General features: G+C 39.8%; 1 protein-coding gene across 6 annotated transcripts in view; it reads left to right on the forward strand.

Annotated features, from left to right (window-relative positions):
* LOC147257307 (inactive rhomboid protein 2-like) overlaps positions 1 to 20,322 on the forward strand; it is a 29,136-nt gene that overhangs the window by 527 nt on the left and 8,287 nt on the right. For 2 of the 6 annotated variants that reach the window (XM_086211132.1, XM_086211137.1), the window contains exons 1-11: positions 10,413 to 10,933; positions 11,429 to 11,578; positions 14,393 to 14,535; positions 15,463 to 15,646; positions 16,302 to 16,523; positions 16,920 to 17,048; positions 17,719 to 17,822; positions 18,028 to 18,246; positions 18,426 to 18,537; positions 18,799 to 18,873; positions 19,459 to 19,620. In XM_086211132.1, coding sequence (XP_086067258.1) covers positions 10,832 to 10,933; positions 11,429 to 11,578; positions 14,393 to 14,535; positions 15,463 to 15,646; positions 16,302 to 16,523; positions 16,920 to 17,048; positions 17,719 to 17,822; positions 18,028 to 18,246; positions 18,426 to 18,537; positions 18,799 to 18,873; positions 19,459 to 19,620 — 1,602 coding nt within the window. In that variant the 5' untranslated portion in view covers positions 10,413 to 10,831. Of the gene's footprint in view, positions 1 to 115; positions 509 to 6,280; positions 6,312 to 10,412; positions 10,934 to 11,428; positions 11,579 to 14,392; positions 14,536 to 15,462; positions 15,647 to 16,301; positions 16,524 to 16,919; positions 17,049 to 17,718; positions 17,823 to 18,027; positions 18,247 to 18,425; positions 18,538 to 18,798; positions 18,874 to 19,458; positions 19,621 to 20,322 lie in introns of those variants that run through there. The other 4 variants (XM_086211134.1, XM_086211133.1, XM_086211136.1 and 1 more) reach the window with 3 other exon arrangements.

Here is a 20,322-nt window from a genome sequence, read left to right on the forward strand (position 1 = left end):
TCCATACCATTATATTCATCTCCACTTTCCCTCCGTTATTCTCTCCAAGTTGAATTAAGTCACCGCCTGCCGAATAGACTGAATTAGTGTTAACAGTCCTCCCATGTGTTTTCAAAAGAATGTGGGAGGGAGCGTCCAATACGCCGGAGATAAAGAAGGCATGAACTCAGTTTCTGATCACACGCCGCTAACCGCCTGTTAATAAGGTGGCTGGTAGAAGCATTCCAGTAAATAATAGATTCACGGATAACCATTGTGTTCATGGCCCCGCCCACCTCCGTGAGAGAATTAATCATTCATTAGTTTTTGACAATCGGGCTCGTCACGAGAAATATCAGTAGAAGATTCCCGCATGAGAGAATGCAGCACCTGTTGTATCCAGCTCCTCTAATGAAAGGTGTTGTCACTTAATATTTCGAGTTGAATGTAGGTCAGTGTTACTAGGCACAGTTCTCCTGCCTTGTCAGACAGTTGAGTGTTCAGCTGAAGTCTGTGGGAAGAACAACAGGTATGTTTGGAACCACTGCCCTCCCTGCCATCGGAAGGTGGTGTTAAGGAGTAGTTTGCAGTGTCTGGCCACTGGAAAGAACAGTGTAAAAGTCATTTGCATGCAGCCCATTTTTGGATTTTGTATCGGGACAGTTAGCGGAGGAAGAGTTTGAAATGTTGGTTATTCTTCATGTATTTAATATAATTCAATAATGGGAGACATTAAGTCTCAGTTACAGTTATGATACTAAACTGGAAGGGCACTGTGTAGAATACAGGTCTCCTTAAAGTGCAGTGGTTTTTTTTGTCTTGTAAAGAGGAGACAACACGCCAAATTAGGGTTGAACAATTAAATGAATTTTGATTGCTTTTGCAATGTCATCCTGCACAGTGCTTCCATAGCAAAAGAAAAAAAAAAAAAAAGCCCTGCAGTTGTTATTTGGGAAGATAACTGCACAGATTTTGCTAAAATGGCATTTTTTTGGTAAAAAAAAATTTTTTTGCTTTTGCACTCTATTAAATTTAGTAAAAAATGTTATTTTTGAAAACAGTGCGGCAGAAATGTGTATTTCAAAATAATCAGATATGTCCTCTTCACCCAATTGCGCAGCAGTCCGTACGTCTCAAAATGAAACGGGCTCATGATTGTGCCCAGCAAACCTTTAATGGAGGTAATAAGAGTTACCTTCTAAAAAAATAATACTTGGATGTCAAGCTGTGCAAATTACTATAAACACAACACTGTTCGTGAAGGACCGATGAATTGGTTTGCTAACAGTTGCATTTTTTAGTTGGTTTGAATGGGTGCTTGAGTGATAGAAATATCTGCATCCTGTACTGACATTGGATGTATTTATTTATTTACTGATGTGAAATAACAATTTTCTTTCATTCTCTCACAAACAAGAACATGGTCCTAATCTGCAAGTCGATAATGATTTGCTGATTTTTGTTTTCCCCCTTTTCGAAATAGTTGCAGACAGGTCGCACAGAATGCAGGCAATAAAGTTGGTGGTAAATAAATGTTCTTTAAAGGCCATATTATGTAGCGTTTTCAGTTTAAGCTGACAGCAGTAGTGCCTCTTTTATTCCTCCTTTGCATGCTCTTGCACCATGTAATATGAGCTGAGTGTGCACAAAATTCTTGTTAGCTTGCGGTGCTGCCATCTTTTACTAGAAGCTTTTACTTTGATGAGCTAACATCCAACATGTCCAGGACAGCAGCTGCGTATAGGTCTGATTCACTGTATCTACATAGACTTTATGCTCGAATGTGAAACCATAAGCAGTGAATAATGCATGAAGAAATGTGCTTCATCGTGTTTATAGTAGCTCATCGTCCTGACTTTCTGCAGCTGTAATAGGGTAATCCAGCATAAAGAAGAAATTTTCTATAAAGGCATTCAAGACATTGTGTGTGTTTGTGTGTGTGTGTGTATGTGTGTGTGTGTGTGTGGTGGAAAACAAGTAACCATGCAACAGCTGCTGCATCTATTCTACATGCACCCCCCCATGCATCTGCATGGTAGAGCTGGCATGTGCCCCTTGTGCACCTGTCACTGAGTAAACTAACTGTGTCGAGGAAGATTGTGACCCCGTGGAAATCAGAAAGTTTGTATTCTGTTACTGTAAGTAAACATTTGTTCAGTCAAAAGTACAAACTCTGAGAAATTGAGGGGAACATCCCTGGACACCGTGTTTCTGCATTTTTTTTAGTGACAAGATTTATTTGTTATAAAACCACGATTAATACAGTTGTAATGGATTTATCCAGCAGTTCATTATTATTTGCAGTTTGTTGATCTTTAGGATCTTTCTGGATTTCCAAAAAGCCCCCAGAATCTGTCGGTGAGATATTTTAGTAGTTTCATTGTCGCCTCTTGTTAGAAGCTACAGTCCCAGTTGCTTAACCTTTACCTGTATCCTCTAACTGTAACATGCCCAGAAAACACTGTGTCTACTTCATGCTCTTTATATATGAATATATTTCAACAATGGTAATATCAGTCTGTTGGCAGAGCTGTTGGAAAAAATGTTTTCCTGTGCTCCTATGCCAGCCCTCATTCCACAGTGTATGACATATTTTCTCTGGGACACTCAAGAAATGCTTTTAAAAAAAAAAATCCAAAGACTTGTCTGCCATAAAGGTTTTGTGTGGATTTATTTTTTTGCTGTAAAACTTCCAGTAGTGCCCACATTGAAATGGCATATTGCATAGACTTTTTTTTTCTTCTTTTCTGCTGATGTACAAATTCCTTTGCTTGTGTCATGTTTGGCTCAACAGTAAATTCAGTAGATTCACAACTAGATGATGTTCCCAAACATGGAGTGTCTAGAGCCACAGGCTCCAATAAATACAAAACCAAAAATTAATCCAAAACACAGGCTAAACACAACACAGTAGTTGCAGCCAAGCCAGGAAGCAAAGCTGGCAAAATTTCCACGGTGTGAAAATGTAAATTAATATTTAATATTATAATTAGGAATTACCAGAAACACTTTCACATCAATTGGGCACAATTAGATCTGACTAAAAACCCAATTATGTATTGTACTGATTGAATGGGTAGGCAGTGCTGAACGGTTATGGGAGAATGTGAAGAATGAATATAAAAACTGACATTTAAACATTAGTATACTTATAAATGGAGGGGTGGAGTGAGTCTTTGTCCACCATCCACACATCGAGGGCCGTGGAATCTTCCGGATATTGTGATGTCATTTTCTACACGTATGAATATGCACTTGAGTATAATGCTTATAATTTTTTTGGATCTCTTATTTTGAACTGCACTATTGCATGTCAAGTTTGGTCTTGCAGGAGAAGTTACCATGGTGACCTACCCCATTGAAATGTTAACCATCTTTGTGAAATAGTGAAAAATTCAGGTTCAAGTTACCCTGCTAACTTGCTTTGTAGTACAGCTTTGTTCTCTGTTCTAACAGCCAAGCTTAGCCAGCTGACATGTATTTCTCTAACAAAAGACTTTTGTATGACTCATACACAAATGCCTGCATGCACTTGTGACACTCATAGCAATAAAAATTGTAACCTTTATATCTACATCAGACATTCATACTATCACTATATAGTATCTCATGAGCTACTCATGTTACGTCTTGAGTAATGTAAAAACGCCAGGATTAGAGACACAAGGTCGTTGCTGTGCAATTTCATAGCAGCTTGCTGTTGTGCAAGTTTGGGCACGCAGACCCTTGGATGGTGCAAGGTTTCAACTGTCTTTGGAATAATTAGGTTGAGGCAAAGTTCCTTTTCAAATCTGAGACACCTTCCTAGTGAACCCACACTACTGTCTTCAAATTGAAAGTGTAAATATTGATGTGTGACCCACCAAATGCCATTACTAGCTGGTAATAGTAAAGAAACTATGTGGAGTTGGATTTAGAGATACTGTGGTTGGAAGTAAAACATGAGGGGGCAGTTTCGATTGTTGCACGGAAACAGGCACCACTGAAACTCACACACTCTCCTACGCGTTTTGATGCATTCAAGTCACTGAGCAGGTTGGCATCATGACTGCCTACTTTCTCGTGATCACACCAACCACGTACACCTTTTGAAACCCGGGTGTAGAATATATCAGAAGAATGCTATTTCATTTAAATTTTTGTATTTTTTGTTTTGGAAAGCACAGTTTTTATGTTGTAGGCACTTTGCCAGCTGACTGCTAGTCCATGTACTGTACTGCCCTTTCACACTCATGCTATCTAGTTTTCCATTTACAATGTGGAACGTACCCAACAGCTCAGTTTGCTTGCCTGAGGAAGCCTGTTGGTTAAACATGGAAACAGCATTTTGGTTTTGAATCTAATCTTTGCTCGGATTGCTGCTCGCTTGGGTTACTACTTGACAACTAGTATGTCAGTGAAGAATCTGGGCCATCCAGGTCATGGTGTCTGGTATCATGGTATCAACAACTAGCACTTAATATTTTGCAGTTCTGGCACTGTTAAAGATGAAGATATAGCAAGCTTTGATTTGGGGCTGAGCACATACAGTGTATCTGATTTTTATTTTAGTTATGCACTGCTGACATTGCAGGGCTCGACTTTAAGGATTAATTTATTGCTAAGAGCAATTAAAATGCCATGTGGGCTAGAAACGGAGTGATTTGTTTATAAATGGTAAAAAAGAAAGAAAGCAATAGACATTAAAAAAAAAAACTTGGACAAACTTTCTTCCTTATCATGTCCTCTTACGATGTAACTATCGTTATTAATTCACCCTCTGGACATGATGAACATACAAAGTTTCATGGTCACGACATACTGCACGTGTCAACTAAGTGTTTAACATCATTATTTGCTGAGTAGAATTAATGCGTGGTCACACTATTTCATTTTGAAAGTTTGTGATATGGCCACTACTTTCATCTGTTTCATTTTTTGAAGACGCTTTTTTAGTTTTTTTGAAATGATTTGTCCTTGGGGGAAATATCTACTCTTTGCAAGTTTGAAAGTCATACGTGCAAACGTACTTGTCCACATTCTTACTTTTTGACACTTGTTGCTTTCACGTATAGTTCACTATAAGAGGAACACCAGAAAATGGACTCAAAAGTTTTTTGTGTTCACAGGGTTAGTTTGAAAGAGGACTTGGTTGTCTTTCTGGTCCACTTTGGGCTCGTTTCCACTGGCTCACTTCGGCTCGGGTTTTGGTCCAAGGGTTCCAAGCAGGGACTAAATTGTGCCATAAACACATAGGGGGCGCCGATTGGGTAACTTACCTGCTTATGTCTTCTACTCCGTATCATCTTGGCCTCGATGGAATACTGGTCGATCGCTTGGTAAAATCTTTTATACTTGACTTAGGTGTTTTTTTTCACGGCTTGAATCCTTGCCTGTCTGTCGTCCTTTACTTTCAGTTTAAGCAAAAACCACTGACCGAGCAACGGGCATAACGCTGCCTCCATGTCGTCTGTTTTTGTTGTGTACACAAATTACGCCGGGGAACTCTCAGTCGGTGAGTCCACCCATGCTGATGTGGTACCCAGTGCTAGTGGAAACGCACCCATACCGAGCCGTACTGACCCGACCCGACCCCACTTGACCTTAACCAAAGTGAGCCAGTGGAAACACGCCCTTTCGCTCTGAGGGGGTCTGAGTCCTCTTTCTGTTCTCTGTATAAGGAGCTCAGATATTGACTGCTTTGGATTTTGGGTCTTTTTCTCCAGGAACAAGATGGATACTGGCCCTTGTTCATGTGCCAAGCTTCCGGGTGGGTGTAAGTGAGCCCACTCAGACTGGGAAGTGAGCTGTACCCACAGTTTGCTTCAGAGGGTTTTTGGTTCATTTGGAGTATTAACATATGCACAAAAAATACTGACTCGTCAGTCTTAGTCCGCTTTGAGGTCTGACAGGGATGAAGTGTGAAAACACCCATAGAGGGGGTGTGAAGTTGAGAGCCTTAGCTGAACATCATAATGTGAGTACTTGTATCTAACTGCACAGTGCTGCCTGTAATATTAAGAAGACATGATTACAGTCCCCACCAGCGCCTGTTGCTCTGGTGTTTCAGTATTTCAATCAACCGTGTGGCAAGATCTTTTCAGTGAATTTCAAAAATGACTGTCTGTGTACAAATGAACTTGTTCAGGTTTTTCATCACATTACATGTGGTAAGAGCATTACCCTTCCATTTTAAAAAACAAAACACAAAGCAGCACAAAGCTGAACACAATACTTGTTGGGTGTTAAGAAGAAGAAGAAATGAGAAGGCAAATATCCTGAGGTTCCTCATTTAGCCAGCAGTGCTGACTTAGAAAGTTATTTCTGTTCTGGACAAATTTGGTGACAAACTGGTAAGAATGCTTCTGTCAAAGGGAATCATTTCATGTTGAATCGTAACATTTAACCTGGGATAATCATCTTTGATCAGAGTTTGATATTTGGTATTTGAATACTGAGAGTAATATGTGCGTCAGATCACCAGTACGGAAGGAAGGCTGTTACGCAATATTATGTTCTAAGAGGTCAAAAAGCTACAGCTTAATGTGGTTTATTGAACAACTTTATCAGACTGACGCATTTTGGCTTGTAGCTTTCGTCAGGGTCTTGCAGCCCACTGAAGGCCACCAGTCAAAATGCATGTTGCTGGAACTTTTTCACCTCAAGTTTTTTCTTTCATTCTCCATGTACCTTGGAAGTTGGGGAAGTTGTGCCAGAAACCCCACTCTGCTTAGACAATATGTTCTAACCACGCAGCCACTGTGTGCTCGGATGATTTAACAACCAATAAATCCCCAAAGAAGCATGAAGCCTTGAGTGGAATTACATTTAATGATAATAAGTCTTCCATGAATATGTTTAACCTGTCTCTATTACAGATGTCATTGGCTTTTGTAGCTTTTATGTGAGAAATGTCTGGCTAGATCAAATTTCAGCTGATTTACTCCTCAGCGTGGAAATCATATCTGTCCTTGGGGCTTATGAATTGCTCCTCTTTTGCTTGAACAGTCTATGGTCAAGGAAAGGGCTTTGTTGTACAAAAACATTGCCAACTACAATTTTCAAGGTGTTGGAAGGTAATATGTCACAATATCATTTCAAATGAAATATTTGTGGTACCTAAGAGATTTGCTGCCAACACATCATATTTTACAAATTCAAGAAAACCTCTGTTTGATATAGACCCCCCCCCAAAAAAACCCCATCACAATGAATAATTAATTCTTCTAATGAATAATGAGAATAATTCCTTTAATACAATAGCAATATAAGTTTCAATAATTGCAGTAAATTGCTTTTTTTTTTTGTAATCACACAGTACCAATTTGTAGCTTTTGATATGTATTAATTAACACCTGAAGTACGTCTGAGGATGAGGTAAACACATTGATTGTGAAAGTAGGAAAAAGAATTCAATTATCGGAAACAAGAAGTGTTGCTTCGTTAGTAGGTTGAGTCAGATGTGTGAAAGATGCCAGAAACACACCACGAGTGAGTTTGATTCCTTCAGAGGAGATGTGTTGTGTTTTTGCACAATTACGCCTTCAAGGTGTATTTCCTTTATAGTTAGAGTTTATAGTTAGAGTCATTCAAGTAAAACCAGTCCATCATGGTGATAACCCTAAATATCCAAGTCTGGATCGTATATGTTTTTTTTATTTTGGGGGTCATGCAAGTGTGCTTAGTCCAAGTGGAGCAGGTCAACTGCTGTGCAGAGTGTAAAAGAAAATGAAACAAGATATCTTCCCCCACACCCCTACATACCGAGTATGTGTGGGGTTTTCTCTCTCTCTCTCTCTGTCTCTCTCTCTCTCTCTCACACTCACAGTAGGTGTCTTCCACTGGGAAGAAGTCAAACCATGGTGACACTCTCTGAGGAGTATTACATATTACACAAAATGTGGTTGTGGCTGAAACACACACACACACACTCACACACACACACACACACACACACACAGAGTTGTCTCAGTGATTGAGGTTCACGCTGAACAAGCGAAGCAAATGTCAGTGCATGCACAAACATGCATGGATGATGTCATTGTGATGTCCTTCTCAGACATGTGACTCAGAGGGACTTCTGAACATAGTGAGCTGCTAAGGTCACTCACATTTTAGAATGTGAAATATACTGTAGTATGTCCATTTTTAGCTGTACATGCTTTAGTTACCTTTGCTGTTTTTTTTTTTCGCGGTAAATCTCTCATGATTTTGAATGATTTGACTTGCGTTCGTAAGGTTTTTTTTCCAGTATTTTAACAGTACTACTACATACAGTGTATCGTGGGCACAGAACAAATGTGACACATTTGAGGATGACTAAGCTTCACATGCACTTGGTGTCAGACGTGAGAATGGGCGCAGATGGTCATTTATTAGAAAACCCTGATATTAAACACCGAGTTTACTGTACTAGCTGACTGACATAGATGAGGAAAACCATGATTATTATTTCCATCTGTAAAATGTCTAATCTAAATGTCATTCAATTCTAAGAAATAGAGGCTGACCAATTCATTGATTGGGGAATAAACTTCGCGGACACTGGTCTTTAACAGAACCATGTAGTGCGTATGTCGCTTATAGATATGAAAGAATATGAAAGATACTCAAAATTAGAATTGAGCATGTATTTTCCAGTAAATTGTTCATCCATTATTATACATATGTTGAAAGTAACAGAAAAGTGATAAATACAAAACATGAAATGAAGATAACACTCTAAATTTGGCCATTTTAAACATACATTTTAGCTTTTGATATTGCAAATATATTTTGCTTTCCTGAATCTTTATATATACATCCATTATACTGATATGTTTCCCAGTCCCTCATGTCGGGTTTAATATGTTTACCTGTCTCCCACTCAAGAATATAAAATATGGTCCATTCATATTAGTTCTCCTGTTTAGACAATGTCTAGATTGACAGACTGTGGTCAGCAGCAGTCTCTCCACCACTCTGCCCATTAGTGAAAAGCCTTTCTATTTCATGATCTGAGTGGATGGGGATCCAGGCCCTACCTGCTCTTCGACCGCAGGCTAGATTGCCAGGAGTTGCCTCCTTGTCTCAAGGGGTTTGAATTCGGCTTGGAGCCCTAACGAGAAATATTTATCACACGTAATTAAAAACACTGTTGGCAGAATTGAAATGTACACCTCTATTAGTATAAAAGTATTAGCAATATTGTTCGAGGCATGGAGGTTAAAGTAAGTGACGGACAATATGTGAAGCTCTCTAGTGTAAACTGGTCTACAATGACTGTGCTGGTGTCAGGTTTCTCTGCTGCCATTCCTGCCACAGACCCCAAAGGTCTTGCATTGATTTTATAAACCACAACTCAACAACAGCTTCAAAGCTTTCAAGATTGTAATGACATAATGGATGTGTTGGCCAAGGCTTGTGACACTATAGGGATATATCTGCAGTGCCTTTGATTTCTCTGGAAATACTCAGGGCAATTCTGCAAGACATTCAGAGAACCAGGAATAGAAGGGCTATTTGTGCAGTTGTTGACTGATTGGTAAACACTGGAAGACGGCAATATGTGAGTTTGACGATATTAATCCTTGAACCAACAGGGAGAGTGGTAACAAATGAGACGGCTGTGACTTAGTAATCATTTATTAAGTCCTGAGTGTTTGTGCTGTGTGTGCATAAATGGGATGGGAGATTTTCATGATCCAATATCCCTGTTTAATTCCTTATAACACAATCATGTTCCTGCTTTAAACACCAAGATTACACATGAATATATGTATGTATGTATGTGTCTGTGTGTGTGTATGTATGTGTATGTGTGTGTGTCTGTGTGTACACTATAAAATGCACTATGCACATGTAGTTCAATAAAAGTGGTGTGTTTTATAAAGACGCAGTACTCTTGATATCCCGCTGGTTCGTGGAATGATTTTTTTGAACTGTTGTGTCTATAGTCTATAGGTAGTAGATGCTAATCTTATTCAGAGCATTTTTGTAATTAATGAAGAAGGAAGGAGGTTAGAAATGGATCACTAACCACCTGGAGGATGCGCGATGATTACACAGGAGTATTGATCACTGCTCTCTTACGTCATCTGCCATCACTCACGGTGGTGTAACAGCTGGGGTATCAGTTGCTTTTTCATTAGAAGCTCAAGTTAATAGTAAGAATTGATTTCTGATAGTTGAGGATGATCAGATCAGATTAAGGTGACTTAAATTGAGCAGCTTGGGATGTATTTAATTCTGGTAGATGTTTATCATTAAATATAACGATGCTACATGCTAGGGGCAGTTTTTGGCTGTATATTGACACTGCTTTGCGCCAATTGACGAAATATGTTTGTCTGGTATCGTTTCATAACGAAAGGCTTACGTGTGCAGTTTGTTTTTTGTCAGTGAACATCTTCCTCACGGCCAAACAATGTACAAGTTAGCATTTTTACATTATGAATGTATTACCTTTTAATCTATAATCTTCACTCCTCAGTGAAAAAACAACATAGATTTAAATATATCTGAGTAAATTGAATATTTGTTATTTGTTTGTTAACTTACATTTCATTATCTTGAAGTTGTTGGCATTGATAGAACTGTTTATGTACTTTTGTATCTTTTGTGATTGGTATGCCATTTTTATCTCCTTGCTGTCTTCTTGACTCTTTAGAATAACTTTAGATTCATGATGCGATTCATTTGATGTGGCCACTTCTTCCCTCCTGCTGTAAAGGAATGCAGAGACTTTGGATTACGAAAGAACTTGCCTATGAATGGAGTGGCAGTGTTTTTTGATTAAATTGACTGGGAGGGGAGCCCACTGCTGCGGCGGGTATTCCCAGTGGCTGTTTAGATCAACTGAAATCATTTTCTTTTTGAGTCGTTGTTGGGGCTGATGAGAAGAGGGTGGATCCTCGATGCGCTGATTTGTCAGAGGGAGCGAGAAAGACAGCTTGTGCTTGAACAGAGACTCGTTATGAAATCAGCCCTGTCTGGAGTAAGATCGTATTTTAGCCCAGTTATTATCGTCTCCTTTATAACCAATGATCAAATCTACCCATAAAGCCCAATATATTTTGCACAAAAAATTTCAAGAGTATAGGAGGTAATAAAATGCAGTAAAAATAGGTGTGTCCGTTACTACTATCTGGCACTAATTTCGAGCATCAAGGTCACATGACATTGAGCTATTTTAAAAAAGGGATACATTTGGCTGTTTATGTTTGTGGTCTTCATAATTATGCAGACGTGTAGTCAGTAGGTTGGTTTTGGTAATATCATATCTTCATGAAGTTGTTGCTGAGCAATATACTGAAAACTATTTTTTCACTACCAGAAGAGATGGTCATCATCATTTGAAACTCTCTTGATTACAAGTTATTGCTTGTAAATTTCTATTAGCGAATTGTTTTCTGTCACAAATGGCATGTTTTTACATCACAGTACTTTGCGCTTGTATGTGACAGAGTATCTCATATGTATGAATATACAGATCTCTGGCAGGATGTCATCACAGGAGGGGGAGGAGCCGCCCTCAAACGGTGCCCAAACCAGCAGCCGTCTAAAGAGCAAGAAGCCACCCAGCCTTGTAATAGCGATACCTCCACCTGAGGAGATGATGCCACATGACCCCCCAAAACAGGTAGGCTTGCCATTTTGACCTCTGCCTGATCTTCACTACCACTGTTGGCTGTTCATATTTACTGTAACTTGGCCAACATGTCTAATGATGAGGTCCACCGATGTAAAAATCGAGCAAAAAGCTCAGGCTCCAGGCCCCCAAAGACTTTTCTTTCCAAACTTTTTTTTTTTTAATATATATTTCTCAACAAGCTCTTGTATGGTGGTCATGGAGGTCTTTATATGGTTGCATGCTCATGGAGTTCTATGCCTCAATGGAATTACAGAATTTGCGCTATCGGAAGAAAGGGGCTATTTGGGAGAAGGGCCTTAAAGAGACAGTCGAGGATTGCTTAAAGGGCCATTATGTGATAAAGATAGATTGATGTCTTAATTCTGATTCAAATAAATCCACTCTCGTACGGCTCCAGAATGTTAATGCAGGTCAAAGTAAAGCCCTGCTAGGTAAGCACTTCCCCTTTAGTGTACAAAAAGAGTACAATTAGGCCTCTCACTTTACAGGTGTAGATTATATTTCTTTTAAAAGATCATGCATGAACAACAGGAATTGTTTATTGTTGAACATAACATTTAACCTAATCTGCAGTCATCCAGATCAAAAAAATACATATTAGAAAGAGCCAACAACATGTCAACAGAGATGGAAACTGAGTAATTCGACACACTTCTTTCACTTTCAAGAATGTGGAATGTTTAAATGACCCATTTTTGTGTAAAGGGTAGAGCTTTTGTTCTTTTTTGTTCTATTAGTTAATTGATAGATTTTGCAGTCACCTGGTTTCAGTTTTGATCATTAAAGTGATACAGGAGCATGTTGCTCTGTTGCAGAGCAACCATTACAAGAGAGTTGTTTGTGGGATTTACTGTCTGCACAGTATTTCTGTAACGTCCCAGACGTCTTAGCAACGTGACCTAAACTGCTCTGTTGTATGTTCAAATCAATTCAGAGTGCTCTAAATAACTTGAGATAGGCTGAGTATGTATCGATTTTTCAAGGATACGCAGTGAAACGAAATTGGATTCAAATATGCTCTGTAGTAAGTATGGGAACTCCAGTTTTATCTAAAATGTGTTACATAATGGCTATTGATGTTCTCCAACATCCTTACAAGAGCTGATGCAGCGCCAACCACTTCTGTTCCCTTGGCTTGATGGTCAGCTACTGGAAGATAGTGTCACAGCTGCTAATTATCCAAGTCAGTATTAGCATACACAGGGGAATTGGGAAAGACTCTTGGTAGCAGTTTATTTTTAAAAGCTGGAAAGGTTTTAAAACATGTAACTGAGGGAACACACCCGCCCTGTTCTTCTGTATTTGCCATTTGCCTGGACAGGGACTGGAGGCATGATATACAGCTGTCTAGCACTTAGTGGGCACAAGGCCACACATTTCCCCCATGTAGGCCCCATGCTTGGGACACAAATAGTGGCATTTCAGTTACACAAAGTAGTGAGTACACACAGTTCAGTGGTGCATGCTGCAGCAGTTAAAGTGTTCCTAAAGAGCAACTGCTGTACAAACCACGCAAGTACATCGCCAACCAAGATAATGTGCTGCACCCTTCTCATTACTAAAGTGGAAGATGCAGCCTTAATGTGGAAAAGTTGTGCTCCGTCATGTGCTCTAGTTAATGCTGAAACAACTAATGTAATTGTGAAAAAGTACATTCTCGTCAGTACACCCACCATTTATTGTTTTGAAAAACCCTTCAGATGCGGTTTTGGTAGAACAGATATATTTAGTGAGGATAACTGCATTTATTTAATAATTGCACAAAAAAAAAAAAGTCGTTTCAGTTATTTATTTGTAATAAATCAAACTGTTAATTACTGTCTCTGGTCTTTATAAAACCTGTCATCTCTGTGCTTTCACTGAATAACACAACTTGAAACAAAAAACCCGGACTGTTAATCTTGGTTTGGTTCTCTCACATTTCTAGAGATGTTGTAGTTCATATGCCTGAAGTGAATTCAGAGACAATCAGACATTTGAATGTGCAACCTTAGTTCCCCCCTAACTATACCCTGATGTTGGCAGAAAGGAAAATGGTGTAACCTCTTATCTTGACAAGTTCAGGGCCTTGACCTGAGGATACGGTTCACTGGCAACTGCATTTGAGCCTCATTAACTGTCAGAATGGGGAGGCCATTAGCATTGGTAACTGTCTGCGGTGCATTCAGAGTCACTGCAGGTTTAGATAATGGACTCTCACCGGAATCGCTGCACACGACTTTGCACAAGTAGGTGTTAAAGAGAACAAGGGAAGGAGTGTTGCTGCGTCCCTTACAACAATAACCTACCAGTTTTGTAATGATTAAGATAATTGAATAATTAATCCTCTATACTCAAAATAATTGTCATCAGAGACGTGACATGTTTTCGTGCGTCCAGCCAGAGATGGATATTTTATTTTTCTTATTATTTATTGAATATGGCACATTTCAAAAGAAAAGTTGCAAAATGCTTTACATTTAAAACAAGGATGGTACATTTAATATGACTGGGATCAAAATGCCTGAAATTTAATAGCATGATTAGATGAATTATTTGAAATAGATAAAAATACAATCAGTTATGGATAAGCTTGACAACAAAAGGAGTCTGAAGAGATTTAGAAGAGGATTCAGTTTGTTTGAATGAGTTAAGATTTTGGAAGAAATTAGGGTTTTGGTGGAGAAGCTCAAGCAGTCATCAGCCTCTGAGGGAGTTAAGCAGATCCCTATAAACCTCAATATTTGTTGCACCTCTCATTTTTTTACTTGATGCCAGCTGCATCACTTCTTCATTACTTCTCTCTTCTTCTTTTCTGATCAGTCACTGCGTCCGTCCCTGAAAAAAGGTGTGAGCGGCCAAACAACCAGTTCTGTGTCAGAGAGCATCGCTGGAGATGGAAGAGGAGTCAGGGAGCGAAGGTCAAAGTTTGGAAGACAAACATCACTGTCACAAAGCATTCGCAAGTAAGATGAATTTTGTGTGTTATATTTATCTTGATGCCAGTCACCAAAGCCCGGTATTAATTGATGTCATGTGTATTACTTTATTATTTTCATTGTTCTTATTATAGATGGAGCCATTTTTTTCTGGCTTTGATTGTTGTGACTAATTTTCTTGGCTATTTTGTATCATGACACGTCATCAGTAACTGTACCTAACAGAATTACTGGTCTCACATGCCTAATGCTTGACTTCACAGTGGGTTGATAGATGCAGTGCAGCTCCCAGAGGATCATTTCAACAAATACAGCTATAGCAATAACAATGTCTGCAGTAACAGCCCCAGTTCCAGCTGCAACCATTGCTCAACCTGCCATCAGACAGGGAAGCTTCTGGAATTTTGGCCAATTGTAATCTTGGCTTTGCCTTCTGAAATCAGTCGTGAAAAAAATATATGCATCAAGTTCAGTGACAAATCATCTCTCCTTCTTGTGGTGTCTGCCGAGTGTTACCCAAGTCTGGTAATTCATTTTAATGTTGTTGAAGACTGGCCAAACGCAATAACTATCTGTGCCAGATGAGAAGGCGTGTTAAAAGCATTGTCAGGGAATGTAAAATTTATTGTGAGGTAAAATAGTAACAAAAAAAGACAAAACTGCCATTGTAACCTTTCTAGGGTCCAAAAGATGGTAGAGTACAGTCACATATTTTAGCGCTGGTGAAAAGATGAGTCAGCTTTTGTTTATTTTGTTGTTTGTGATGGGTAAGTATTTAAAATTTGCTGTCTGGTGAATATGTTGACCAGTTTTACTTTGTTTTGTCATTTCTTATTCATTCTAATGGCCATTTTGTACTGACCTCATGTTTTGCTAATCACCTTCCAAGTTTCCATCCTCGGTTGACTAGTATTACGTGATGCTCAGTCCTCTGTCTTCTCTCCCTTCTCATAGGAATACAGCTCAGTGGTTTGGAGTGGGAGAGGACTGTGAGACAAAGCAGCAGGTATGGCAGAGGAAGAGCCTGCGCCACTGCAGCCAGCGCTACGGCAAGCTGAAGGCTCAGTACAGAGAGCCTGACACGGCCACCAGCATCGATCAGGGCGTGGACTCACCGGCCACACACAGGCTGCCTAAGGTATTCTGCTGTCAAGAGGCAGAGGAACACCATGTGCTTGAAGTTTTTATCAGCGAAACCAAATCAAAGCTCCATAACCTGCAAAGTAAACCTGGTACAGTTCAGTTTAGCTCATCAGCCATCTGCTTTTAACTAATTTTTCCCCCTGTATAGTTAAATGTTGTGACACTAGGACAGTAGAAATGAGAAGAGAGAGATTTGTAAGGATCGTGGGAGAAATGTGTCTGGCTTTAATAATGTAGATTTCTGTACAGTAAAAGACATGGGACATCTGTAGCCCAGATGGATCTTGTCACCGCCTTCAGGCCTTTCCAAAAAGCCATATCTGTTATCCAGTATTTTATTTTCCTTCTTTTCACCATCTTCTTCTTACTTTAACCAAAATGTGCTCTTCTGCTGTACAAGGGCAGGGATGAGAACAACATACAAACAGGTTTTTGGTCCAGCTTAACATAACAATCATACACAGAAAGGTTGAAAGGTGATCTATCATTTCAGAAATATCTTCTCAGTCAGCTCTCAGTGGATGATACATGTCAGGTGAAGAGATTACAACAGGTGTTCTTTCACATTTTGGAGGAGTTCGTGTAACTGTATCATCGTTGTGTAAACAGAATTTTTATACCGAGTTGAACAAAATCTTTTTTTCTGCTAGATCGTTGATCCCCTTGCACGAGGACGAGCTTTCCGTTGCCCAGATGAGGCAGAGAGTCGCTCTCCCAGGACTCCCCTCACCACACAGGGGTTTCCCATCACACCGGGGGTCACCTCACTCAGTTCATTTACCAGCCAGCGCTCTGGGTACAGTCGGTTCCCGAGACGAAAGAGGGAGTCTGTTGCCCGAATGAGCATCCGAGCTGCGTCCAACCTGCTTAAGGTGAGAAGAGCGCCAGAATGTGTAGATTTTGATTCTTCAGTTTTATGTCCATGAAATCTCAATAGATGGAAATATGATACCAATGTTTTTAAATTTTATATATGACACAAATATATAGGAATAAAAATATCCCAAGGGTCACAATTTTAAAGATTTACGTAAACATTCGATAGTGGATAATATTAAATAGATATTCAATAAATCTGCAAACTGTTTGGGGCTCGGAGGTTTTCCTGTGCAGTTGGAGAATGTCACTGAAATGTTAAAAGTGTGATACAATGGTAGTATGAAATTTTTTTCTGGTGCTTTCGTTCTGTGAAGAGCAGGACTCAGCTGTTTTAAGATAAATAATACAATAATAGTATGACTTGATATGTGCTGCGTGTTATTGTCCAGGGCCGTAGTGGCTTGGCTGGCTCCCAAACAGGTCGCAGTTTCCCTCGGAGGAGCTTTGCCAGGCCCAGCTGGATGGACGAGGATACTGTGGACTCTGCAGATACTTCTGAGTCCCTCTTCTTTAGTAAGGTCAGCTAGCATGCTCACTTGTCTTTGTAACAACTTCTGTCTTTGCTAAGCTTATCTTCAGCTGTTTCCTGTTGTTTTTTCCTGCCCGATTATATCGACAACCAAACTCAATTTATCATCTTCTACCTGCTTATCTGCTTCTTTCATCACCCTCCCTCTCTTCAGCAGCCCCTCTCTTCTTCTTTCTGCACCCTTCAGTCAGGTTATCAACCTGCCATCTGAACTTTGGTGTGTGCATTCACCTCTTTTCTCCCTCTCACATGACCTCCTATCTTCATGACTGTTAGCGAGGCCTTTCTCAATTTCTTACCACCACAACTATCTCATTTTATGCAATGGCTTTCTCTCTAACCTTCCTCTTCTCTCTTTTTTCATTTCCCCTACTTTGTCTGAAATTTGCATCATAATGTGTTTCATTCCGAAAGTGCTCACAGCGTTGAAATAAGAAGTGAAATGTGTCATCTATATGTCTGGCATAGATTGCTGTTAACATTAGAATGTTTGATAGCTAAGACACATGTGCAACTATTTGTTATCTCAGGTGTTCTGGGTTTCCCCTTTATCATGGCCTCTGAGATGTCAGCAGAGACGGGTCTGTTGTCTACACGCCTCTGATTCCTGGTTCATCGCTCATGTTTATTTTCTGCTCTCTCCATTACATCTGCTGCAGGTCGACGCCCATGATGAGTTGTATTCTATGGCTGATGACGTGTTTGAGTCTCCTCCCATGTCCGCTGCATTTGCTCCCAGCGAACCCGACCAGTTCTCAAGCCTGTGAGTAAATAAACAACCAGTTAGGGGTTCAGTATCTTGCTCAAGGACACTTCAACATAGTCACCGGGGGAAGTGAGGATCAAACCAGTGACCCTTTGGTTGTTTGTCGGCTACGTTCCCTCCAAGCCATGCAGCCCAATGAATGTTTCACTACTGTCTAAACCCACTCATCTCCCCTCTTCTTCTTTGTATTCTTACTTGCTAGTAAGGACATTTCTCGGACACCAAAGACACCAACGGCAGTGTTTGAGAAATGTCATCCTCGTCGTGGTCGTCGCATCGCATCTCAAGTGAAGCACTTTGCATTTGACAAACACAAGCGCCAGTACGGCATGGGGGTTGTGGGGAAATGGCTGAACCGTCACTACCGACGCAGCCTCAGCAGCAACATACAGAAGCAGCTGGACGACTTCCACAGCCACAGGTTGGAATTAGATACATGCTAAAATGCTAATGGGACAACTTGTTGATGTGAATTACACAGTGAAAACTCATGACTTAGTGATAACAGTGTTTTTACTGTAAAAAGTGACTTGAAGCCTGTGTAGAGAGAGGTAGACATTACTGATGTACAGTAAATTAAAATCCTGTGCTGTATTTTAGGCCCTACTTTACCTACTGGATCACGTTTGTCCATATAGTAATCACTTTGCTGGCCTGCTGTACATATGGCTTTGCCCCTGTGGGATTTGCACAACATTCAACATCTGAATTGGTGAGTGTAGCTTCCAACGTTATATTCCAAGTTTTTGTTATCAATCAAGCCTGTAAACTGAAATTATTGAGAAGTCATCATGGTGCGTAAACAAAAACATGCATGTGGAAAACAAAATTGGTTAAATTTTTCTGTTTTTTTTTTCTTCTTTTGTTCTTCAACCAGTGAACACGAACAATTAGACTGGAAATGCTCAAGTAAATGTTCTGTGTTAAACATTTATCAGTATTATTTATTTTGTCCCTCTACTGCCCTCTATAGGTGCTGAAGAACAAAGGCATTTATGAGAGTGTCAAGTTTATTCAACAAGAGAACTTCTGGATTGGTCCGAGTTCTGTAAGTTTCTTGCTGTTCTCAGGTCAGCTGTAATTTTAAAATAACCCAAGTGAACTTGCTTCAGTTCTATTTTACAACTTTATAATAGATAAACCTCTTGTGTATGGTTTCATGCTCATTTGTGTGCATTGTTCAGCCTTATCACTCACTGTGTTTCCCTGTTGACTTTTACCCCATGCTCACTCTACAGAATTACTTCCATAAAAAAAGAAAGAAGATTAATTTGTTCCCTGCATATTCATATTTGAGGCTTCACTGGTGATGTTCTGGATTTTGAAAGTAAAAGAACAGCTATGGTTGCACACTTGTTCTAACTTAAAGAGGCATTCTCAAGAAGGACATCTTGCTGCAAGTGCATACAGCGCAGAGGAAAGAGCGGGATATTGGTTGAATTTTTAGATTGATGGAATTTTCTTCAATGACCATTTTACCATTTGGTTAGCTTTCTCAGTGTGAATGGTGCTTAAGTCTATGTCTCCAAATGATGCATGCGAGTGGTAGATTTTGAGCTTTATGTTTCTGTGTGAATTTATGATGTGTGTTATCACATTATTAAATCTTGACAATCATTTTCCCCCTTGTCAGGAGGACCTGATACACCTGGGAGCCAAGTTCTCTCCATGTATCCGTCAGGACACTCAGATCATCGGTCTGATCGAGAAGGCCAAGGATCTGGAGCGCGAGTCTGGCTGCTGCGTCCAGAATGACAACTCTGGATGTGTGCAGACCTTCAGCTCTGACTGCTCCGTATGTGCTTTATCCTGCACACTCATGCTAATTAGTGTTTAAGACTTTTCTGTGGTACACACACACACACACACACACACACACACACACACACACACACTAGAAACTTCATACACTCTAAAAACACAGTGGTGGTTTTTGGCATAGGCAATATAGACTATGGCAATGATTTGGATGCCTTTGGCATTTTCTTATTAGGGCTCCTGTCACGAAGTGGCAGCTAGTAAATGCACGGACACACACACACACACACACACACACACACACACACACACACACACACACACACACACCTCATCTCACCTCACCCCACCCCAACCCCCTTTTTCACTTCAGGGAGGCTATAGAATAAGCACCTTTCTGCCTCACTATGGTGATCAGGTGAAAAACACATCCGAAAACATGCACTCCTTAAATGTGAACCACCACTTCTTAAGTACACGCTGGCAAGTGTGTATTTAATCTAGAAACAAATAATTATCGCCACAACAATACAAATTTTTCACGACACACTTTTTTATGTGTTGTTCGCAGTTTTTGCGTTTATGAAAATATTTCTCAACATGTTACCTACTCCATAAAGTTTATTCTCATAAATGATGTACAACAGCATGAATCATCCTAACATGCAACTCTTTATTATGCCCTAAAAGTAAAAAATGCATTGAAAAATAAACGCTTACCTTTGCTTAGTATATACAA

Source organism: Aulostomus chinensis, chromosome 8 (genome assembly GCF_037954235.1).
Source record: "Aulostomus chinensis isolate RoL2024-O1b breed Wild chromosome 8, RoL_Achi_v1.0, whole genome shotgun sequence".
NCBI lineage: Eukaryota > Metazoa > Chordata > Actinopteri > Syngnathiformes > Aulostomidae > Aulostomus > Aulostomus chinensis.